Source organism: Juglans microcarpa x Juglans regia, chromosome 5D, assembly GCF_004785595.1.
Source record: "Juglans microcarpa x Juglans regia isolate MS1-56 chromosome 5D, Jm3101_v1.0, whole genome shotgun sequence".
NCBI lineage: Eukaryota > Viridiplantae > Streptophyta > Magnoliopsida > Fagales > Juglandaceae > Juglans > Juglans microcarpa x Juglans regia.
Genome location: NC_054602.1, coordinates 6,568,006 through 6,593,591, shown reverse-complemented (window position 1 = coordinate 6,593,591; position 25,586 = coordinate 6,568,006). Strand labels below are relative to the sequence as shown.

The following is a 25,586-nucleotide window of genomic DNA, read 5'->3' as shown; positions in this document are numbered from 1 at the left end:
TGATTACGAGCCAAATGGGTAACTATCCCGAATACTTTTAAGTTTTAGTTTTTTGAGATACCAAACTATTTTGGTGGTGGGCACTGGCCTACTATTCAGACCGTTTGGCTTGCAAGCAGGAGAGCAGGAACAGACACACCAACCATTCAACCGAGGTAGGATCAGAAGTTATGGAGAGAAGACAGTATTGGTCCTTGTCTCTAGTCTGCTATTATCATTATTATTTCAATTCTGCTAGATACCCGTGGTTGGGTAGTTGTGGAATCAGCCAGCCGATATTATTTAAATAATAAATTAAAAATTAAAAAAACCAAAATAGATAACAGATAAAAATGGTCTAACACATATCTGCTTGTTTGATAAAGATGGGTGTTCAACTTTTTCTCTAACTTTTCTTTATTAACAAATACAGAGAGATTGAGAGAGACAGATACAGATACAGAGAGAAAAAATTTTGATGAATTGTCTAACCTGGCACTAGGAGAAAATCCATCCTCTTGTGAAACAGAGTCAGCAGCTCGCCAGCCGACACCTTAGTATCAAGCTCTAGAAGGGCCCCCTCGGTCTCTCCCACTACTATCACCCCACCTCAGCACCAATCCCCGTCGACACCAAGATAGGAATGGTGTCAATAAAGGCCAAAAAAATGCCAGCATCCGCCAATGTGGTCGGGATCTCACCACTCTCGCCCACTTCAGCCCCCACTCCAGCTTCCGCCAACGCCAAGGCTGGGGTGGTGTTAGTGAATGGTAGTGGAGCCCTGGCGTCAACCGAAACAGTCGAAGCTCACCTCCATTGACACTACCGCAACCTCAGTATCAAATGCGTATGCCAGAACCCCCTAGGACCACGACACAACCCTCACTATCTCCCTCCCTGACACCATGTCATTGCCCCTCTTGCCCTCTAATCTAGGTGCGGGCTAGGCAACCTTGACTTCAGAGAAATAGGCAATAGAAGAATCCTAGATTGAGACCCAATCGAGGAGGTCTTTGCCCCCGACAGGGCAGCTCTTAGACAAGGGCAAGGGAACCCTATCAAGATCGACGTCTGGAGACAAGGGAACTATTTGGGACTCCCTCATACGACGGTCCAAGAGGACCCCATAAAATTGAGTAGAAAGCAGCTCCTCTCTAGGCAAAAGCTCCACGACACCCACATTGCTTGGCAGGGTCAGGGAAGAAACCTCTAAGATGGTTGCAAGAGCCTTCCTGTGCTATGCAATGGAGGCCATCGATGGATCTGCTCAAACCGGCTGGGGAGGATCGAACCACCCATCCCACAGGGGAGAGAAGAAGGAGGCACGCAAGGAGGCGATTCAGTCACCACCACCTTCTTTGGTGACCTTGACTTTGGTCGCTAAACTACCACCATGATCGAAAATTGCCCTGGAGAGGGGATGTGCATCTCGTCAGAGTCAACTTTGGCAGGAGACTCCCTCCTTAAGTTTCTTCCCATTCCCTTCCACTAGCAAGCTAGGGGAACGCCTACAAACCTGGAGCACAATCGCCTGTATAGGTATGGTCCGATCAGCGAAACACATGCTAGCCGGATGAGACAAGTATTGTCGAAGGTTGCCCTCTCACACAATAGGGCCTAAGAAAAAACATCGTCCAGATGGGCTTTCACCCAAGCGCGAACAACCTCGATCTGACTCACTTCCTCAACCCCCTAGCTGGCGGGCACATGGTAGTAGCATCGATTGACTGCTCGACAGGGAACTCTCATCCCCTACCGAATAAGAAGAAAAAGTGTCGGCTCCACCCCTTCACCTGATTGTATTGCAGCTCCAAATGAGCCAGTGTGTGGATAGATCTGAAACTGCAAGTGTTGTCACTCTGCTTCAAAAGATTGTGGGTGAAGAGGAGCTCACACACTGTGAGGTACTCGGAACCCACCCTCCTGTACCCGCCACTAGATGACGCAATACGATACCAAAATCCTCCACGTGTTTGGATGAAGTTGGGCTGGTGCCAAGTGCAGATAGTCCAACACATCACGAATTGGACTGCAAAAATGCAGCCTTAGGCAGCTGGAGAACATGCTAGGGTACACGGCTACCTTTGACGCTACCCTTCGGAGTCCATGACGCCTTCGTTGGGAGACGACACCTCAAACTCTACAATGCCAGGCACCTTGTAAGTTGATTTCAGCGACTCCAACTCATTAGGAGTCATGACCAAACACCAATAGAACCCCTCGAATCTCTATGACTCGGTGCGAACCTCAAGAGGGTTTAGGCCCCTGAGAACATGCGAAAAGCCAAAAGGCTTGGCCAGCTTAGGGCTCTTAGGGGTGGGACGTGAAGAGTTCTTGGAAGCCATGTGAATATGGAAACAAAAGACGAGGAGAACGAGATGCATGTGGAAGAAGGTTTGAAGAAAAAAGGAATAAGCACGAGGAACTCCAAGAAAGGAAGAGAAGGTAAAGTGGGTTCCAACGTCGAAATGAGTGGATTTAAATAGACCCCATTGGCAGTTGGCCTCCCCAAGATCTTAGGAATTCATGCGCCCCACGGAGTTGGCAGGATATGCACAATCTCTCAGTATGCACTGTGCGAGGCGACGTGGAGAGAAGGAGCCGCCTGACACCATCAATGCTAAGAGGACTAGAGGGACGCAATCGAGTGCGAAGTCCAACCGTCAAGAAATATGCCAAAAAAGGAAAAAGACAAGCGAGCCCAAAACCTAGCAAGCAAAAGAGCCGGAAGAATAATGACCGCCCATTTCTAGGGAAGAGAACAACAACTGCAACGATTATAGAAAAATACATAGCATAATGAAAAAAAGCTAGAAGGAATTTCCATCAAACTAGTTTGATGAAAATTGGCGGTGTAACTGTAAAGAGGTTTTTCTCCCTATCGGCCCATATATCGAGCCCACAAGGGACTACGAGGGAAGCTAGTCAGAGCGTCCGGCCAAACCCAACGATCCTTCACTAAGAGGAGTCAATAGGCCTCTGCAGAGTACTCGGCTAATGAGCAAAACCCACTCCCGAAGCAACCCATAAAAGCAGACAACAGAGGGAGATGTGACTCGCAGCCCTGACTCCTGACATCTTACCCTCAGAAACCTGTACAGGCAGGAGAGTGGAAAATATGGAGAACCCTTAATCTCCTGACAGCAAGCATAGAGGGACTAAATGGAGAACACTCATTGGATAAAGTGAGTCAAATAGCCACGCCGCATTAAGTGTGTTGGTGAAAGATTGAAAATCTAAATTACTAGAATCCGATCCAAAAATGCACAAAACACAACTTTAACAATTATTATTATTATTATTATTATTATTATTATTATATAGAAATGCCCCATAACATGGAGTACTGAATCCAGGCCCAGGCAAAGTACAAGGCCCTGCCCAAACAAGTTTTATATGCAGGTGCAGGTGGAGGTGTGGTGCTGTAAAGTGAATATATAGCTTGAGCTTCGCAAAGGTCCGTAGGTAAAAAATAATAATAAAAATAAATAAAAATAAAAAAAACCCAAAATTTATCAAACAGGCAAAGCCCCTTTCATCACACACCTGATCTGATAAAGAAGAAACGTGGCACCGGTCAAAGGCTTTTGAGCCATCATCTTAGAGAGTTAAGCGACTTTTTTTATTAAAAAAAAAAAAAACTGTGTTGTTAGGCTGCAGATTGTATCTAAATTGTCCTTCACCACAACCTTTGTTCAGTCAAGAAGATGCATGCGGGAGCATGTCGTACAGGTAAAGGCGACGGGTGGATGAGAAGAGATTGCTTTATGCTTCTATTTTAATCAATTAGCGCAAGCATAAAACTGAACATTATTTTTTTTGTTTTTCTGGACAGAATAATTTCCAATAGACAGGAAGTATTTATGTGAATATAGGCAACAGTACTACTAGTAATTGGTTTGATAAAAGCGCTGAAAGTGAAGGTGATTTGAGTTTGGCAATCATAGACCACACATGCAATATTCAGCATGCGATACACGCTTGCTAGCTAGCTAGCTAGCTGCTATATTCTGCATGAAAGCGATAAATTTGTTACCACAAAAGAAGGGGAGATGAATGTGTTGCCATCTAATTTTGTATATCAACTGATCAATTACCAACTTTCCATGAGAAAATTCTTAACTAACCATGGCTGAAATTAAATTAAATAACAAGCACAAAAAAAAAAGTAGTAGCTGAAAGTGTAAGTATGAAGCCCCAAAGGGTCACCAATGGTACTTATAAAGACATCCAACAATCACACATATCTCATCATACCACAGAGGTATTTGTAATGTGACAAAGGCATCACCAGCATCACAAGCTTACTATTTGTATAAATATTCAGATTATAACTTTTAAGGCAGAATTTCAAACTCCAAAAACAAAAAGGACAAATTCTATATACATATTTATGGGTTTTGAATCAGAAATGAAGAACACGAATTATACACATGATGCAAAGTCTATTTACAAATAAGTAATGCTACGTATAGTCGTGAAGGGCACAAATATCGTGCAGTCATTTTAAAAAATAGTAAAATCTACTTTTAAAAAATTAATTTCTTTTCTTAATGTAAGTTTCATATTTTTTCATTTTTTTAAAAATAATTACACAATATTTATTCACTCACGATTGGAACAATAATTTCTCATTAAAATTTACTACTAATAATAATTAAACAACTTCATTGGGTTTTTTAAAAAAAAAAATCTGCTAATAATTAATAATTAATCAATTAACATCATCGCAGCTGGAGAGTGAAAAGTCAAATCCCCAAAACTTTCACCCGTCCGAAACACTGATCAGCTGTAAACTTCCATTTCAAACGTCCCAGCTTAATTTTTTCCGAAGCCCACAATTAAATACACTAATTTTAGCAATAATAGCAAGGATTATAAGGAGTTTACCTTGATTTCCTCCATGTACTCGGCTCGCTGAAGGTTGAATCGTTCCGGTCATCGGACCGGATTTTGTGCGTAACCTGAACCTCTAGACCGAGCCGTGGAACTTTGCGGCGTACGTTGGCTGTGTATGTGTAGGCCGGTTAGCTTTGTCGCAGTTATATATAACACAAACAGAGAGTATGTGTGCTTCTGGTTATGCATTTGATCATATGCAAGGATTTTAAGAAATCTTCTCTCAGAGGGTGGGAGCAGATCGTGGAACGTTTTTGAGAGAAATTTGGGGGAGATGAGCATTTCGGCGAGGAAGAAGATGAGGGACCGTACAACTACATTTTCTCCAAAAGATAAGGAAAATATAAAAAATAAAATCGACAAAGTCTGTTCTCTCTCTCTCTCTCTCTCTCTCCCCCTCTCTCTTCTCTTGTTAGTGTGCTACTTTTTGTTGAACAATGTTTTATTTCTTACGTTAAATACTGAGCAAATCAGTTCCTCCATGGTGATGTTTAATGCTTTGCAGTTTGCACGATACTCTTCCAGAAAAACTTAGCTAGTTACGTACCCAAACTCCAAGTCAGCTTCCAGGTTGCAGCCCATACGCTTCACCATATATGCAAGGGGAGCAAGCCATAGTTGCAGGTTCCATGTCTTGTTTTCGGGAGGCATAGACTCCCAATATTCAGTCAGGGATCTGACGCCTGTTGAGGGCATCCTCAAATCGACAGCACCAGCGCACTCGCATCTCCGTGCTTGAATAGTTTTCTGGAGCAGGATAGTAATCTTCTCTCAGCTGTACATCCCTGAGAGTTGGTACTTTTAGAAGGAACATCATCAAGTGTTCAGCGGCTGTCCCATGGATAAAAAGCTTTCTCAGTGTCGGACATTGTGCAAGCAATCCCGCTCCTGGAAGAGAGAGGGTTCTCTTATTTAACTCTGTATCCTGTGGGGGCCAATAATTAAGCTCAGTGAGCTTCAAGCTCCCAATCCCACTAAGATAAAAGCGCTCCCACATATTCAAATCTGGATACCCAGCAGGGGCAGTAAGAGCATACCCAACAGCGCCTCCACAATCCAGATTCATCTTTGAAAGCCGAGGATAACACTCAAGGGAGCTCAGTCCAAAGGCGTGCATGGAAGGCCTTATCTGCTGCCTGCAGTCACCTTCAATTCGAATTTGTATTTCTTCGAGCACCGGGCAATCCTCCAACCCCACCAAAGTCAATGGAGTCAGCATCTCCCCAACAGAAATCCAAAGGGAAAGAGATTGCAACTTTGCCCAAGTCCTGGAAGGGAATATGTCATCAATACTACTACCACTGCCACTTCCGTGGCTAAGAATGTGATATAAGTTCAAACTTGAGTGGTTCTTGCATTCCTTATTGAAGCTGCTTGTATCTTTCCACATTGCTACTCGCTCTAGAACGCTAGGCTGAGCCTGTTCTAATCGCTGAACGCTTTCCCAAACACAGTCTATGTGCAATCGCTGTATAAGGCCTCGAATTGGATCTAGTGCACGTAATGTACACGCAGCATCGAGATGCTTACAGCAAGAAATCTTTACATCAATTAAAGTTCTCCGAAGGTTAGAAGCCAAATTTCTGATCCCGGTTTCTGTGATCATTTTGCTACCCGTAACCTCGAACTGCGCTAGTCTCGGGCAGCCATGTGAGATAGCTATCAAGCAAGGATCAGTTAAATCAGCGACGTTCTTGATTGAAAGGGACTCTAACCCCGAGCATAGTGGAATCACATCTGGCCGTGAAAAGATTCCCCTGCAAACCCCATGGAACTGTCCCAGAGTCAAAGACTTAAGCCGCGGGCACTTGGAATTAAGCAATTTCAATGCTGGCCTGGTATCTTTAACATTGTGACAAACATCAAGAACCAAGTCTTCAAGCAATGGCAATCCAGCACAAAGGTCCACAAGCGTCGCATGGCTGACTACAGCATCGTGATAGGTGTAACCCTCATCATCAGGGTTGACCGCCCAGGCATTTGAAAAGGAAGTAATATCTACAAGGTGAAGAAGAGAGAGGCGAGGACAATTTGAAGCAAGAGATAGCAAAGTTTCATCCCGAGTAGAACCAATGAATCTGTGGTCAAATATACATGTTGCCAGAAACTGGCAGAGATTTGGGCAGGCAGCTGTAATGGCAAGAAGTTCATGAGCTTTGTATCCCTCGGTAGAAGAATGGGTAAGGATACTGAGATTGGAGAGGGAAGCTGCAGTATTAGGGTAGGCTTTTAGGGCTGGAGGGAGATCTTCTGTCCAGCAATAGAAATGGGAGAGATCAAGGGAAGAAAGTGAACGACAATGCTCAAGCAGTGGGAGGAAATCGGAGCCAAGTGGAGCAGTAGGCAAACGTTGATGCCAGCGGATGAGCTTAACATGGCGTAGATTAGGCCATTGAGGAGCAAGATGATTGAGAGTTATAGGGTATCGTGCGTATGCAGTAAAAGAAACCAGGGAAGGGAAGGCCTTGCCAAAAAGCTGTGCAAGAAGTGTTGGATTCGGGAAGGACTCGTCTAAGAGCGGATGGCCCCAAGGGGAGAGGAAAGAGAGGTCAAGGTTGGTGACAGCTTGAAAACAAGTTGGGAGGAAGATTAGGTCGCGGATGTTCCCGCGGAGAGTGAGGGAAGTGCGGGTGGAGCGCTCTAGCAGGTACCATTTGAGGGACACAAGGGACATGGCATTGCGTGTACGTGTGTCGATAACTAGGGAGAATATGATGGAGAGAATTATATCTGGCAAGTCATACAAATGACAATGTTTTACCATTTTGGCAAGGACAAGTTTTTTCTGTTCTTTTTTTTTTTTTTTCCTTCAAATTTGCAATCTCTTGAATTGGGGAACTGTGGTGGTTGTGTTCTTGGTGTGGAACAGAAACATAAACATGAGCATCTTATATAGAGTGGATGGAAGGGGAGGGGTACGTACGGTGTATCGTTTAGAAACTAACAATGGTGATTGGTGGGGAAGATGAATATTTCTTTTCTGTGGTCACGTGGGCATGAAGCACAAAACCTGCATCTTCATAGTTAGAGAGACAGACAGATCGAGGCGTATCTGTGAAGTCGATGTAAAAGAACCTACATATGAGAGGATAAAGTTTCACGATCGGGATTCTTGGTAGATCAGAGAATTATCTGTGAAACCCTATGGAGGTAGAGAAAAAGATACAGTGAGCGTGACCTGGCGGCCTCTAAGAGATCAAATCAAGGTGGACAAGAGACTTCTTGCAAGCTGGATCGAAGATGTATCATGAGACTATAATTAACGCGCGGTAAGTACCACGAGAGAGTAATTAACGGCCTGCAGTAGTAGTACTAGTACTTGACCTGCATGCGCTAATTATTGCCAAAAACGGGTGTTCATGATGTTGTTGATCATCACGATTACTTCTAGCGTACTTTCATGCATGCTTCCTAATTTTCACTTCCATTTACTTTTAGAAATGTTATTAAAATAATAGCAGTTATTTAGTATTTCATGTGTGAATGAGGTGTACGTCTTTATCTTATTCGATCTCTACCATTTTGCCATGGCTCGACTTCTCGCAGCTCGTTCTTCTGTTGATCAGATTGATTACTTTTCTGATCCCTTGGTTAGCAGCTACTGGTTGCTATGTGTTCTAACCAGGTGAATTACTCCATTCCTTCTTGAGAAATGCTTTAAAACAATTCTTTTTTTTATAAGAGGACGATATCTCAATTTTATTAATTGCTCACTTCTTTCTAATGGAGGAAAATCGTGATTACAACTAGATAAATGGGTTTACATGTCATCTTAAATTTCAAACCCATGTATCAAAATGAAGTACAAGAATACAAAGAAAAACCGCTTACCTTAATCCAATAGAAATACCCAACAAATCAAAACACAAAAGTGAGTGCTAAAAAGACCTGCAATCAAATCAAGATAAAATAAAACATAAATTGTACAACAAAATAAAACAAAAAAGTGTTATCAATACTGTATAACTTGTAAACCTATCTGATCAATTAGAATAGCTCCTATAATGTCTTTTGGAAGTTTGTCTCCGGTATTAAATAAATATTATGTACCTCTTGTGCCCAATTTAGCTAATTTGTTTGCAACATGGCTTGTTTCCCTAAAAGAATGATAAAGACATACCACCATTGAACGACCTGTCAATCTAGCCTATTTCCAATATCTCTGACTACGCCAAGAACTTGCCCACTTTCCTCCCACCAATTAACCACTAGCTCAGAATCTGTTTCAACCTCTATGTCATTAATATTCATTTTAGCACATAAATTAAAACCATCAGACAGGGCTCTTATTTCTGCAATGTTGTTTGGATTAATACCATAGAACCTAATAAAAGCCAAAATCATATAACCATTATCATCTCAAAGAATCCCTCCACCTCCACTTCGACTTGGATTTCCCAGACTATTGCTATCAATGTTAAGTTTAGCAAATCCCTAAGCCGAATGCATCCACTTCAATATCCACATAGACTTTTTTTGGACATGCATCTTCATTAAACTGAGTTGCTATAAAATCACCTCATCTGAGCATTTGGTGAAGGGCTTATTCGTTTTTGTGTGAATGAGTTGAGCTAAAAAATTCTTGATCTTGTAGCACACTTGCTCCTTAGTTTGAACAACCCCCTCCATTCTAGCTTTACATTTGTATAACCACAAAGATCAGCTTATTAATGAAGGAAGAATGCCAAATTGTCAATCACAATGTTGATTTGCGAAACCGCCTAAGCCTTGGATAGCCATTGCTGAATTTTACCATGCCATGTATTAATAGGTACAAGATTCAAACCCAGCGCTGCCTAAAAAAAAAAAAATCCAAACAAAGGACGGAATCTCTCCCAAAAGTAACAAATGATTTAAAGATTCATAATCAGCTACTTGACAACATTCACATTTAAAGGCCATATAAATATGCAACTTCAAAATATTCTGGTCAAAAGGCAAACCATTAAACATACATTTCCACATAAATATAGAAATTTTACTCAGAATTAATTTATGCTAGATCCATTTAGCCCATGACACTTTTTCTTTAGGATCATGGTTGTAGTGCCAAGCTGAAAAAGTGGTAAAGTTGTCATTCTGCTCCACTCTCCATATAGGAATATCAGGACTTAAGGAGAGATAAATGTGTTGCTTCAATTCTTCATAGATGGGGCTCTCCACTATCTCCTGTATTTTCTCCCAGTTACCTTTCATATTAGAAAAGACCTCATGATCTACAATCAAGTAGGGATCCGTAACATCCAAAAGTTCGCCAAGAATCCCCAAAGATACCAATTTTCAAACCAAAATGAGATCTTGCCTTCATTAATAATCCATCTCGAGCCTGTAATCACCGCTTTGATCAATGGTTTTATAGCTTTCCAAAAATGAGATTCGTAAGAAACTTGATTATGAAGGAAATGGTAAATAGGAGCTTTATATTTTGTTTGAAAAAAATTAGCCCAAAGCGAATTGTTGTACAGAAATTGCCAAACAAATTTCATATGAAGAGCTTTCTCTATCTCTTCCAATTTCCTCATACCGAGACCACCTTTTTCCTTAGGTCTGTAGACAATGTCCCATGCCACCCATTTCTTTTTTCTTTTTGCCATCCTTAATACCCCATAGGAAATCAGCAAAAATATGATTTAATTTGTGTATGACACTTCAAGATATGTTAATCACAGTTAAAAGATGTATAGGAATACTAGATAACACATGTTTTATTAGCACAAGTCTACATCCCTTCGAGAGTAAAGCACCCTTCCATAAGGCTAGTTTCTTTTGCACTTTCGGAATTAAGAGATCTACATGATTGACACATATACTACCTATACATAAAGGTGCACCCAAGTATAAACATGAAAAAGTAGCTTCATGAAAACCCGAAGTCTGAAGCCCAATTGCCTTCTATGCTGTGAACACTTGTTTAGCAAAATACATTACAAATTGGGTGTGATTTACCTTTTGACTAGAAATGTTTTCATATGTGTGTAGCGTATCCATACAAGCCTTTAAAGAATTTTTGGAGCCATTTAAAAAAATCATAAGATCATCAGCATAAAAAATATGAGAAATACAATGGCATCCTCTGTGAGTTTTGTAGTCAATCTTCTTACTATCGGTAGCACTCTTATTAAGTAATCAACTCAGCACTTTTTCAGCAATTATGAATAAGTAGTGAGATAACGGGTCCCCTTATTTCAACCCCAGTGAAGATTTAATATAGCCTTACTAGTATCATTCATTAAAATAGAAAAGGATGGCATGGTAATGCAATTGGCTATCAGTTGTCTCCATTTTTCAGAAAAAATCCAAGATGTTTAATGTTTCCAACAGAAAAGTCCATTTGAGACGATCATAAGCTTTAGTCATATCTACCTTAATCATCACATTGCCTCATCGCACCTTAGTATTAATGCTATATATGAATCATTTCTTGGGCAAGAATAATATTCTCATGTATGTTTCGTTTGATGAATGCCCCTTATTCTTTCGAGACAATTTTAGAAAGAAGAGGATTAAGTCTGTTAACCATAATTTTAGAGAACACTTTATAAATCACCGAGCACAGACTAATCGGCTTGAATTTAGCAAAACTCGATGGGTTCTTCTCTTTGGGAATAATGACAATGAACGTTGAAGAATAAAACTTAGTAAGTGGAGTCTCATTAAAAAAATCAGCAGCTACTTCAACAATGTCCTCTTTGACAGTATCCCAATATTTCATAATAAAAAATGCTTTTATTTCATAATAAAAAATGCTTTTAAACGATTCCAATTGAGTATGGTTGCATGCATCAAACAACTTATTGTTATAGTTTCCTTTCCCACGTACTCAAAAGTACTCTGAATTCGCATGTGAGATATGTTTTAGTTACAAAAGAATTTTATAAAAATAAATTTATAAACTGACGTGGGTTTATGTGATAGGTCAAATTATAAATTAAATTAATTTTATTGTTAAGTAGATCTAACCTATTACGTGAAGTTTTATTTATTTATGAGTTTACTTTTATCAAATCTCTTTGCGGCTATAATACTTCTCTTTGCATGATATAATATATATATAATATATATATATATATATAGAGCTAGGTAAAAGTAGCAATTAACATGCATGAGGAATTAAACTAAGCTATCTACTTTAGAATCCCAGCTTGCAGAGATCACAGAATCTGTGAGGATCGACCAATGGATCAGATGGAGAGAGTTAAGAAATAGTTGGCCAGAGATCAGGGAAAGAGAAAGCTGCATGGGAGCCTATATATAAGGTTTAAGATAAGGATTTAAAAAGCAGTACAACGAGCTTAGTAACTGCAAGTGGAAGTTGATCATGATGATCTGCTGCGGAGACAATTTTAATTTTGTACTTCCATAATTTCTGCTACTCTCTTATTTATTTATTTGAGTGGTGCTCCGCTAGTTCCATGTGTTTGCCCTTTTAAATTTATCATTAGTGTAAATTGTATTTTTTATTTTTTTAAACATTTATTTTAATATTTTTTTAAAAAAAATTATACGCTACTTCACTATTAATCACTTATTTAAACATTAAGGAAAAATAATATCCGTACAACAAATTGATGAAACCAAATATCATTATTTTCCTTACTTATGTGAAATGGAGGAGTGAAAGAAAAGTAAAAAGGGCAGTGGACCCAAAAGCCACCAGTAGAGAAAAAAAAAGAACAAATTAAAAACAAAAGTGAGAGAAAGTTCGAATAAAGGAATAAAAAGCTGCAATAGGCTTGAAAAAGTGAACAGGACAGCGGAGATAACAGCATTTGCGTCATTAAAGTCAGTTCTAAAATTTAGTTAAAAATATATATTTTTTTTATAAATTTAAAATCATTTAAGTCATAATTTTATATTAGATTGATCAAAATAATAATATAATATTATTTTTTAATACTAATTTTTTTTTCATATTTTTTAGCTATATTAATCATATGTTAATTAATAATTTAATTTTTACTTAAATTATTATTTCTCAACTATTATTTTTCCTCAACCTATTTCTCAACTATTAGTTGAGTCTGATTTTTAGAATAAAATATGAATTGTACATCTTTAAATATAAAGAAACACTCTTAAATACTGTAGCTCATATTTCAAGTTTCTATTATTTGATTACTTTAATTTAGATCATTTAAGCCATATTTCTTCAAATTTTGAAGATATACTGGCATTTGGTTAAGTCAATATCAATGCTCTAAGAGATCACAAGTCCGACTCTAATAGGTCTATATTAATTGGAATAAATCATTCATTTTTTTATCAAGAGAGATTATATATATATAAGCTCTAAGGCCTCGTTTGTTTTTATAAATGAGATGAGATAAGTTGAGATAAAAGTTAAAAATTAAATAAAATATTTTTAGAATATATTTTTTAATATTATTATTGTTTTGAAATTTGAAAAAATTGAATTATTTATTTTATTTTATGTGAGAATTTAAGATAATTGTAATGATTAGATAAAATGAAATATATTGTGAAAATAAACGAGACCTAAATATAATATTTCAGTGCAAGTCTTTTATAAAAAAGTGTATTCTATCATAAAAAGGTTGGAAAAACTCACTTTTTCAAAATGGAGCCTATATTTTTACAAAAAACTTATACAAGACTTATAAGTTTGAGATTTATGCCTAATATTACTCAATAAAATCTCACTAAAAGTATGAAAAATCAACCAACACAAGTAAAAATAATAAGATTAAAAAATGAATAATTGAATGTCTCAAATTCCGGCCAATTGAAAAGTGTTTTGGACGAATCTTGAAAAGCAAGAATTTTGGAGGGATAGTGATAGTGTTATTACCTATCTACTATCCATCTACTATTTATAGTATTTTTATTTTTTTATCATTTTATTTTAAATATTTTTTCAACATCCTTAATCATTAAGAAAAAATTAAAAGAAAAAATATAAATTTACTAATAATTATTTCCTTAACTATTAAGTAAAATTAAAAATTAAAAAAATTAAATACAAAAAAATAGTAAATGAGTAGTAATAAGATAGTAATCCTATTATTTTCTATTTTTAGAGTAGTCGAGATTGATGGGTCCTTCACAACTAGAAACGTTTCTTGCCATAAAAAGAAATGATCGAGCGGCTAGCAAGTGCCAACCTAACCAGGATCAAGTACTCAAAAAATAACTTAAAAAAAAAAAAAAAAGGAATAATTCAATAAAGACAGAATGAGTTTTCAGCGGAAAAGCAAAAGCCAATCACACCTAATGGAATAAAAAAAAAAAAAAAGTAAATCGTAAATTAATGAACAAAGTTGTACGTACATCAAATTAACGTTCCGTGCATGCTGCACTTTAATTTCAAAACAGTTTCTATGTATTATTCCCCAAAAAATATATATATATATATATTTTTTATGAAAGAAAAATTAATGGCTTACCATGAGAGGCTCCCATGGAGCAGACGTGGCTCACACTACTGCGTACCAACCTTTTTTAAAAGGCATTTTTGGGTGGAGAGTTGTAGGTAGTAGGTACCGTTACTTTCATAATTTCATTAAACAAGAGTAATCTCATCATTTGCACGTGTACTACTGCTCTTTCGCTTTAGAGGAAATACACAACAAAAAAAGTTGGGTTTAATTAAGGAATAATTAAGGTACTTAAATTGTACGTTGGCCAGGAGAGCCTGAAAAGAGTAACGTTGAGTATAAGTTTTAAATGTATAAATTTTATATAATTTTTTTTTATGAAAATGTGAATTTAACTAAGAAAAAGTAATTAAGGTGATACGTCTACCTTTTTATAAAAAGATTATGTAAAATTTGTATATTTAAAACTTATATATATATCATTCCTCTTCAGAAAAATCCGAACAAAAAATTATAAACAAATGCAAAGTGGATGGCATAGGCATGCAAATCTAACATATATAACATGGACCAGAAGTAATATTCTTAAAATGGTCTGTTTTAAGATCGATGATCTTCATGTTACTAATTAAGGTCATATGTCTCCTCAAAATGCATGCAAATATATTTAGAATTCTACCGCCCCGCATGTATTGTTAGGCGTGTCCTTAATGCATTTGCATTTTTTTTTCTTTCATATATTTCTTAACATCTTTAAATATTTTTAAAAAATTATATATGCTTTTAGTTACTTATTTAAATTCATCAAGAAAAAAAAATTAAAATACATGAGCCATCAAATCCGCAAAGAAAAATATGGGACAAACAAACATTTTCCATATCATGTTTAACGTTGCGATCCCAGATTTTCAAGCACCAGTACTTCAAACTTAATTATATATATAGGAACGAGTTCTTATTTTTGAAGATACAAACATTGTTAAGAAAAGATATATCAAAAGAAAATGAAGTTGACACCAGCCTACATGAATCCCTGTAAGCGGGGAGAGAGAGAGAGAGAGAGAGAGAGAGAGAGAGAGAGAGAGAGAATCTGTGAGAAGCTGTGTGGAGATGGAGAAAAAGATACAGTTAGTGGGAAGTTGTGGCCTAGCTCAGAGAAAATGAAATCAGCGAGGAAGAAAGGACCTGTGAGGTAGACGATAAAGATATACATGATGAGGAGGCTATAGCAAGCACTCCACGAAAGCCGGCTACTTGGCAAAAGTGGTGCTATCTTGATCATCAAGATGCCCTTTTTCATCTCCTTTTTCCATTTCTCTGATCCATGACTCAACTCTTGCCTCTTTCTTCTTTTCGAGAGACTTCTCTTTTTCTTGGCACTGTCAAGGCTGCATTTCAAGCGAACCCAAAAGCTTAATTCATTAATAAAAGCCATCTAAACTCTCAGTAATACTAATTTTAATACACGCACACACAAACACAATTATCTATATACTTTCTCAAAATCCAATACAAAATGCATCTCAATTTTTTAACAATTGAATTAGACAAGTTTTGGTATCTGATAGTCACCAAGAATACCAACTTCATTCAAAGGAGCCGGCCTAGTTTTAGAGAGAGAGATTCCTCCTTATCTCTAAAAACCACTACCAAATCAAAACCTACGCAAAGGGCTTCCTCCCCCCTCCTCCCTCCTTCATCCCTCCTCCATCTCCTCTCTAGTTTTCTTCTTTCCTTTTCTATTTTTGGTTGTTTTTTCAGGGCTAAATATGGCAGAAGGCTGATTTGTTGCTCTCTAGCGTTCGGTGACCACCACGCGCTCTACCGCAGGTTTCCCAAAGCGACGATCTTTCAGACAAGCAAAAAAATTTTCCGAACAGCGCTGCACGTGAGCCACACGATCGGTCCAAAGTTGGCGCGTGAAATCCATGCGCCACCATGCACTAAGGGTACTCTTTTGCCGCCACGCGCGACTTTTCTTGGTGCAACGCCACCGGTTGCTTTAGACCTGACTGACCGCCATACTCCCAGGGTTGTGCATGGCTCTCCCGCGCCATCACAGTCACTTTATTTGTTCTTTTCCTCCAATGTTGAAAATGTGTTTGTATCTCTTTCCAATATGTAATTCATTTTTTTTTCATGTATCTTTAATTTATGTTATGTCTTTTGTTTTAAAAAAAGAAAAACAAAAAATACAGTCTCTTGGACTTTTGTCCATAGAGTGTGTCTTCTACTCCATCTTAGACAGAGTATGGAGTTTCTAAATTCTGTATTGGACAAAGTTGTGATGTCTCAAATGGTAGTCTGTAAAGGTTTGTAGCATGAACTAAACCATGTCAATCACAGTTGTGTACTGTGGAGCTATTATTATTGTAGTTGGCTTCTTATGTAAGTTTCAGGTCAAAATTATAATGTCCGTTATTAATGAATACAGTATGTTTATCAAGAAGTAGACAAGTTTTGACTAGGAATAGAAAAACATTATATATATATATATATAGTATGTGGTGCACTAAAAGAATTCAACAACTTGATTAAATAATAAATGTAGTAAATTGAAAAAAAAAAAAAGGAAAAAATTGTCCTAGTCAAACCGAGATGAAAAGGAAATCTTGTGAATTATTTTATTCTGAGTAATGCTACGTACAGTTCTCATTTGGAGATTATTCATGCAAACATGGATAATTTTATCTTTAAAAACTTTTTAAAATTATAATTATATTCCTCTCAAATTACAATAATTTCCATTTAATAAAATATATTAATGGATCTATACACACAGTCATAATTTAGAGACTGTAAATAGAATTTCTCTTTTATCTCAATATTGCTACTATGACAAAAAGGCACAAAAAGAATGAAAAAGAATAACATATGAGCGAACTGTTCGAAAAGGCAAGATGTGAACACTTTTTAGAAAGTATATGACATCAAAGAACCTTGTCATCGAAAAAAAAAAAAAAAAAACCAATAAAAACCAAAGCTCCCACAGGCAAAGACTTAGCACATCCAGATAAAACGCATCTTTCACATTACCATAAGAAAAAAGTGAGCATGCAAGCACTTGGTGCATCACAAATCGCGAGCAAAGGCGCCAGAGAACAATTTGTAAGCGAGTCGGGAAATACCCTATCTAGACATCACCGATCAAAAAAGAATTACAACACTAGAGAGATCAGAGCCAGCTACCCTACAAGTCTTGCATTAACAAAGTGGTGCATCACAAAATGTGAGCAAGTTGGCAGACAATTTGAGCGAATACCTTAGGCATCACCATTCAAAAGAAAACAACTTTTAAAAAATACATTCCGACTCTCTAAAACTCCTGCACACTTTAATAATTGGAAGATACTGTACTTGAAAAGTAACAAGTTAATTAGATGTTACCGAATATGATCAGTAAATATATATATATATATATATATGAGGTACACCCACCATAAACTCCAATCTTGTGAAAAGAAGGCGAATACTCTATACAAAATTGAATGAAGCAATTATTAAGGTGATGTTATAAATATATAAACGTTCATGACCTAATAGAAAGTTTTCCTTGAGATTATGATGATATGCATCTTCTAAACGAATTAATCAGCATCCCTATAGATTTTATCTAATATTTAGAACTTAAAATGTGAGAGATATAGATACATAATGGGTCTTAAAATATTTATAGCAAATTGAACATTGTTTGAAAAAAATGAAAGATATATATTTTTTATAAGTAAAATATTTTTTATTGATATAAAAATAGGCATAACCTAAATACACAGGAAGTATAAATGTGATTACACCTATTTAGAAACTAGAAACATTTACAAGGAAATTATAGAAACTAAAACCATTTAAATAGGGGTGTGCATGTGACCTGAGCACCCGCTAGACCTGATTAGGCTTACTCGAACCGACTTGTATTTTATCGGGTATTACTTGAGCGGGTTGGAGACCCGACTAAACGAGTTTATTAATGGGTGTCAACCCGTCCGAGAGTATAAAATCATACTAATCCTCAAACCCTAACCAGTAGCTGCCCAATCAGCCCACACGTAGGCTCACCAAACAGAAGATTTGCGAGACGAAAACCAGAGATGAATTGGGAGAAAGAAAAGAAATTAATTAAAGAGACCGAGAAAAATTTGCCATGAAAGCAACTCATCATCCTTTGAGCTCTAACGGGTTTGCTACTACTTTAAATTCGGCCAGTACTCTTCTTCACACTCAACTCACCGAAGAATTCTTCACCAACCATTATTTTCGGTAAGGTCGGCCGCAGCCCCCACCCGAGTCTAATCCACCTCCTCTACCACCACCAACACCACCATTATCGGACCCGAGCTTTGAGTACCCTTTCTTCCACTAAGGCAGGTCTTCCCCTGATCAGATTCAGCATGCCTTTTACAAATCTGCTTCTCTGCCTTTAGTGTAGTGTTACTCAAGCTAGACGCCGCCGTTTGCAAATCTGTTGCCTCTGCTGCTAGTGTTGGGCAAGTCGAGGCTTGGGGATGCCTCTCCTTTGATCCCAAGACCATTTCTCTCTCTTTCGTTTGTAAATGAATCAGTTTTCGTTTCTGGAACTGGAAGCATGGAAACGACCTTGTTTTTAAAGGTCGGGTCATACAGGTTCGACTCAGTTTGATTTTGTTCAGTCGAGTCAGTTCGGGTTGGAGTCTTAAATGAGGTCTGCCAGGTCGGGTTGGGTACAAACCTAGCTTTACCATGCCGAGTTGCAGACCTACATTTAAATCTATAGCAATGGCCCGCATAAATAATGTATTCCAGAAAATGCTCTTAAACTCTTTCAAGGAAGGCTCACGGTCCTAGAAATGTTTATCATTTCTTTCTTTCCAGATGTACCAAAATATATAAATGGGAGCCATCTTCCACACAATTGTAATCTATGGTGTCCCTATGATCCCTTGCCAACTAGCTAGTAGTTCAACCACCCTCCCTGGCATAATCCATGCTAATCTCACTTTATTGAATAAATAATTCCATATGTCCTGTACAAACTCACAATGTAGAAGTAAAGGATCCATAGTTTCACCACTATTTCTGCACATACAGCACCAATCCATGATGATAGACCCACGTTTTCTTAGATTATCTATGTTCAAAATCTTCCCTAAAGTTGTTGTCCAAGCAAACAAGCAGCCTTAAGAGGTGCTTTACTCTACCAAATGAATCTTCCAAGGAAAATTATTCCTAGCTTGGGCAGTGAAGTCTCATAGAAAGTGTACAAAAAAATTGCCTTTAGTGGAAGGTCGCCACTCTAATTTATCAGCCGGTATAGAAACAAGACTAATTGTGTACAACAAGTTAAAAGAACTCCACCAGAACACCTACTTCCCAATCATGTGCCTCCTTAATGAAGCTAACATTCCATTGATGCGCACCACTTGTAATTTCCCGCAAGTCAGCCACGAAAGCATCTTGTCCCATGCAATTATGAAAATGAAGGAATAGACATCCTTAAGAGCCATATCTCCAACTCAAACATCATGCCAAAAGCTGATTCTATTTACATTCCCCAAACACAGCCTAGTGTTGCTAGATAAAGACCACTAACCTTTCCGAATATGCTTCCATAACCCCACTCTATTTGCCCCCCTAACTTTATTAGAGCACCAACCCTCCCTTATACTCCCATACTTGGTATCAGTCGACATCTTCCATAGTGTTTCCCTCTCATAATTATATCTCCACAGCCATTTCGCTAGAAGAGCCTTATTGAAGGCCCTCACATTAAGAATCCCCAATCCACCACCCCTCAAGGGAGAGCACGCCCTATCCCACCCAACTAAATGATAATTAAACTCATCACCAAATCCACTCCACAAAAAATCTCGTTGAATCTTCTCAATCCAAGAGGCAACATTAGTTGGAAAAGGAAATAATGACAAGGAATATGTGGAGAAGTTTGAAAGGGTACTCTTTATTAGTGTAATTCGACCCCCTGTATTCAAATACAACATTTTCCACCTAGCTAGCCTACCTTCTAACTTCTCTAGTACCTCATCCCAAATAATTTTGGCTTTGAGTGATGCTCCCAAAGATATAAACATGTAAAGGGAGTAGTAAAAAACTAAATTTGGAGATATTGATTCCTTTGAACCAAGCAGTTGGCAAGTGCAACTTATCTATTAATTATTAGTTAACACGATCCCTGACTAGAGGAAAAGACCAATCCAATTGCATGTTACTTTGAGAAAGCTATATGCATAAAAAATCATATTTGCAAGTCGGTATAGAGCTCCCCACTAACGATATGATATGATATAATTTATAAAAACCCTAGGATTTGGCTCAAGTGATAAGAGTCTTGATCTTAGTGGTATGGTCCCTCCAAGTCCAAGATTTGAACCCTTGAGTGCAAATAATTTCTAAAGGCCATCAAGCTGAGTTGAATTGCCTGAAATTCACTTGCGAAAAACTTCTTGAATACAAGGACCTATGCAACTCCAAAATTACTCAAAACTTTGTTCCGACACCTGGCACTAAAAATAAAATAAAATAATTTCTAAGAAAATTTGATTTTAAGTTTCTCTTACAAATCAATCGTACTAAATAGTGTGTCCTCCACACTGATTTATAAATAGGACTAAAAATGTAGCATAGAGAAGGTAGTAAGGTATTTTGTATGGGCAATATTGACACAATAGATCATCAGTTTGTATAGATTTACATTGTTGTATGTTAATTTTGACTTTGTTTTTGTAAATGGTTGACATTTCTCCTAGAATGTTTTTGGGTAGGGGGGATGGAATGGAGAAAAACAAAAAAAATTCTAGAATATTAAGTCTTTCCCTTGTTTGGGAGCTTAATTAAGTGGGAGTGGAATGTACATTCCCTTATTTGTTAGTTTAATTGAAAAACGAATGGAATGGGCAGAATGGGACTCTCATAAATGCTTCTTTAGATAGTGTAAAGTGAAAAAATATAATCAAAATGGATCTATGATGTTTTTTTATTGTATAGTTGCTAAAACTACAAATTGATACAATTACCAAGTGAAAATTATATTTGAAAGACCATCTCTATAGTTATTAAATGAAAATTATATTTGAAAGTTCATCTCAATACAATACAATACAATTTATAAATTAAAAATTAAAATTTAAGAAAGGGGCATAATGGTAATGTTGTTACAAAATATTCATTTACATTCATTTATATCATTCATTTATATCTTATAGTTCTCGATATGGTTATATACTTTCCATTCACTTTTTTTAAAACATCCAAACTCATTCAGTTCATGTCATGGTGTAGGTGTAGGGGTAGGGGATGATAAGTAGAATTTTTCAATTTATTATACTTATTTCATTCCATTTATTTCTTTTTTATTTCCTAATAATTCTATGTTATTTATTCTTTTTATTCAAAGCCCAAATGGAGGCGGTTATATGAAAAATTTTATTCTTTAAAAATCTCTCAGAAGACAAATAATGAAATGGAGAACAACATAATTATTCCTCCTTGTCTGATCAAGTCTTGCATTATCTAGTGCCAACACTCTCTCTCTCAAACTCTCCCGGAGAAGGACCTCCTACTCCTTTCTCCTTCTCCCTCTCCTTCCCTCCTTTCTCCATCCTTCATTTCTCTTCCTTTCCCCCTTTTTCCCTCCTCTTCTCTCTTTCCTTCCCTCATTTCTCTTATTTTCTTAGTTTATTTTATTTCCTTCAAGGCTGAAAAGACAGATTTACAGTTCTCTGGAATCACTTGTGTGGCACAAGCAACACAAGATGCTTCCTAGGCCTATCATTGGGAAGATAATGGTGGATCAACGGATCAGATTGTTCAAATCTGACTTTTATGGCTAATTTCAAAGTCTACCGGAGTAGATCTAAACTATAATTCATCATTTTCATATATATATATTTCTTCTTTCATTGTTGTTTCCTTTTGTTTAGTTAAAAAATAAAAAAAGATCATCTCTTGGACGTTTTATCTATAGAGGTTAAGTTCTCTCCTCCTATGGAGGGTGGGATATGAGTCTCTGTTTTAGGTAGAGTGCTATCTCTTAGACGGTTTGTCTGTAGAGAGCTACAACATTAGTTAAGACCATACCAGTCACAAAGAAATTTATGTGCTGGTGAAACTCCAAATGTAGTAGTTAGTTTGTGATTTGGGAATTTTCCTGTATGTATCCAGTCATAGATGTAACTTTTCTCTGATGAATGAATGAAGTCAATTTTCCATTAAAAGAAACAATGAAATGGAGAACGCAAATAAAAACATTAATCATATCCTATGATCCCCTTCTATATATGTTATTGTAGATTTATTTAGAAAACTATATTTCCCGATCTAAGCGGTACGTAAATGTACTGGACACCACAGTATCCTAAATCTACGTCCTAACACAAGTATTGGAACTTGACCATCTTAAAGAATACACTGGAAATTATCTATACAGTGAGTGTGCAAGTTGTCCCACTTCCTTTAAAAAAAAGTTGAAGAAATAAGGGATCCTAATATAAAAAAATCAACTTTTTTTATATAGTTATTCTATACACCACCGGCTGATGCAACCTTTGGGTAACCGGCTGACGTGGCATTATCCACGTCAGTCGATATATTCTTTTAAAAAAAAAGGGAGAAAAGTATACAAGAAACAGGAGGGAAGAATTCATTTCAATACAGCAATAGAAAACGTGAAGCTCTGTTTCCTCACTGCGTCCTCGTTGTCTTTGGGTCTCCCATGTGTGAATCATAGCTTCGTTTCCTTCCTCACTACGTCATCTCCGTGTGTGAATCATAGGGTACCAATTTGGCTAGTTTTACGCACCTTTTTTTTTTTTTTTTTGGTGGTCCATCTCTATTCGACCAATTTGACGGAGAAAAAGGTAGATCTTGTCATGAGCATGAAGAAATGGTAGATCGATCTTGTCATTTTTGTAGCTTCATGTTGTCTCCGTGGCTAGCTTCAGGTAATATCCAAATTATCAACCCCTCATTTTTTGTTTGCTGTTGAGTTTATATTTTGGTTGTATTTGGGCATTTGAAAGGGAGATTTCCATGTGAATTTGGCTGTTGAGGTTATATTTTGGCTTGGTTGTATTTGGGTATTTGAAAGGGAGGTTTATCGTCTTCAAGAAGTGATGGATGGTCAAATATCAACCCAGTTTTTTATTTCTAATTTGCTTGCATCTGCTGAAGGGGCTTCAAGTCTGAGAACAATGCATTTATGGTGTTCTTTACTTCAAAGCTGCCATTTTTTTTTCTTGAAATAATGTTCTACTGGGTCTGGGAAGAAAAACTTGATCTCGATCTCGGGTCTAGGAAAGATAAACTCTGCTCGATCTCGGGTCTGGAAGACAAAAACCTACTCGATCTCAGGTCTGGTTTCTTTATGGTTCCTTCTCACTTTTTTTGTTGGTTTTGTTTGCATAGTGCATCCCATCAAAACAGGACAAAAATTTAGAAAAATCATGGAACATTATTTTTCCTTTTTTTCGGTATTTTTGGTTTTAGGACTTTGAAAAGGACTATCTAGTTTGAAGCATGATGGTAATTTAGTTTTTGATTTGTTGTGTGAAGATTTCGTTAAGATGGGTATATGAGCAAGGGGTTAGGGTTGTTGTGAAAAGTTTCAACAAAGAGAGGATGAAAGAAAACTTAGGCATATTTGACTAGAAACTAAGTCTGGATGAGTTGCAGAAGATAAAGTGGAATTCCACAATGCAGAGGAGGTATTGCAAGTGAATTAATCTCTGATGAAGGCCCTTACAAGTCTCTTTCAGAGGAGATTGGCGTCGTTCTTAATGGGGGCTGGAGCGACTTCATTTCTGGGGCTTTACATTCTTCACAGGGATTACAGGAGACCATTTCTGAACAGGTCAAGGGAATCTCTAACTCACTTGATAGAAGAATTTTGGCTTTGGAAAAGTTAAAAGAAAATGAAATGTTGGAACCTGTGGAGACAACAGAGTAGGTGGGTGCATTAAGGCACGCAATTGCAATTTGATAATGTGGCTATAGGTCCCAGATGAATCTTATTGAACCCTTTCTGTTTAAGGAATAATTACAGCTTATCTTTGTTGCATTACTCAAAACTATTGATGAAAATAGCCACTTGAATTTGAATATTAGTGGCCGGAGCTAAAAAAAAAAGTCTTTTTCAAATCTTTGGGATGGAGAGATCTAAAAGCAAGACTTGGGAGAGACCTAGAAGCAAGAAATCTTCTTATTCATTTTAAATGTTATTGATAAATCTTCTGTTTGATGGTTTACCAATTTATTCTATTTCAGAATATCATATATTTAAGTACCAATTGTATCTCCTTTATTATATTGGTTTTGTTATAAGACATAGAACTAGTAAAATTAATTAGAAAATACATCAACACGACTATATGGGATGCTTGAATTTTTCACAATGAAGTGAATGGTTTCATTTTGTGTTTCGTTTCATTTTGTGTTCATTTTACTACACTGAATTGAACCTCCCTATTGCATTATCTGGTTTGGGTGTTGGACATGCTGTTTGGAGGCATTGATTGCACTAGATATGTTAAAGCTAGTTCAATAATAAAAGGCTTTCTTGGCTTTTCAATATTCTCCCAAAAATAAAATAAATAAGACTTGAGTAATGTGACATGACTCAGAATAGTGATTGCGAGTCAAGAAAGTGTAAGTTCACAAAAATTTAAAATACTTGAATAGTAATATCGATATCACATTAATATTTGAATATTATTTGTTACAGATACAATTTGGGTTGGATGGATCACAACCAGTGCAATTTGACTTGGATGGATCACGACCGGCAGGAAAATGAAGTGGTTTATGTATTGAATGTAATTCATGGACACATGACAATGCACCATTTTTGTGTATTGGAACTGTGTAATGTGTATTGGAACCAATGGCTATATTATATTGGATAATTATTTGTATTTTTGGATTGATAGCTTTTTATTTGTAGTTATTTTTGGATGGTATGAGACTTTTTATATGTTGCAATATGATGTTGGTTCCAGGTGTTTTATCACAATACCTTGAGTGTTTTAGACGATAGTAAAGATTTTTCTCTTTTATTTGATTCAAGCATCCATGATTCCAACATAATTAAATTTCTACAGAGGTTCCCAATTAATCAGAGAATTCACCAAAGCAATTTTCAACATGAGTCACATTGATTTGTGCATAGGTTCTTTTTTTTTGTGGTTTTGGAACAATAAGATCATCACGTATTATTTCATGATTAAGTACTAAAGGAAACTCCTGACAAGAACATAAAAATAAAAATAAAATAAAATAAAAAAGAAAGAGTTTCAGACATGGATTTACAAACCAATAAACGGACTTATGTTATACATTTGTCAGAAACACAGACTTAAGTTCCGATCTATTAATAACTTAGATACTGTC

The 25,586-nt window shown here is 36.9% G+C and overlaps 1 protein-coding gene and 1 long non-coding RNA gene across 4 annotated transcripts; one reads left to right on the top strand and one right to left on the bottom strand.

The window, feature by feature from the left end:
* Window positions 1-5,239: 5,239 nt before the first annotated feature.
* Window positions 5,240-7,842, bottom strand: LOC121264099 (F-box/LRR-repeat MAX2 homolog A-like). Of its 2 annotated transcripts, XM_041167154.1 has the most exons (2): window positions 5,916-7,842; window positions 5,674-5,803 (listed from the first exon to the last, which is right to left on the bottom strand). In XM_041167154.1, exons 1-2 carry the CDS (start codon window positions 7,640-7,642, stop codon window positions 5,791-5,793), a joined length of 1,740 nt encoding a protein of 579 aa, XP_041023088.1. In that variant the 5' UTR covers window positions 7,643-7,842; the 3' UTR covers window positions 5,674-5,790. The 2 variants fall into 2 exon arrangements, with proteins under 2 accessions (XP_041023087.1, XP_041023088.1); XM_041167153.1 differs by having other exon boundaries at window positions 5,240-7,839.
* Window positions 7,843-22,820: 14,978 nt separating this feature from the next.
* LOC121266138 lies at window positions 22,821-25,173 on the top strand. 2 transcript variants are annotated; one of them, XR_005940748.1, is made up of 3 exons: window positions 22,821-23,143; window positions 24,922-25,108; window positions 25,141-25,173. It is a non-coding gene; the product is annotated as an uncharacterized LOC121266138 (long non-coding RNA). The 2 variants fall into 2 exon arrangements; XR_005940747.1 differs by having other exon boundaries at window positions 24,922-25,173.
* Window positions 25,174-25,586: the final 413 nt, after the last annotated feature.

Bases quoted from the DNA above. Each gene is read 5' to 3' on its own strand.
- LOC121264099 (XM_041167153.1), bottom strand. From the start codon at position 7,642: ATGGTAAAACATTGTCATTTGTATGACTTGCCAGATATAATTCTCTCC.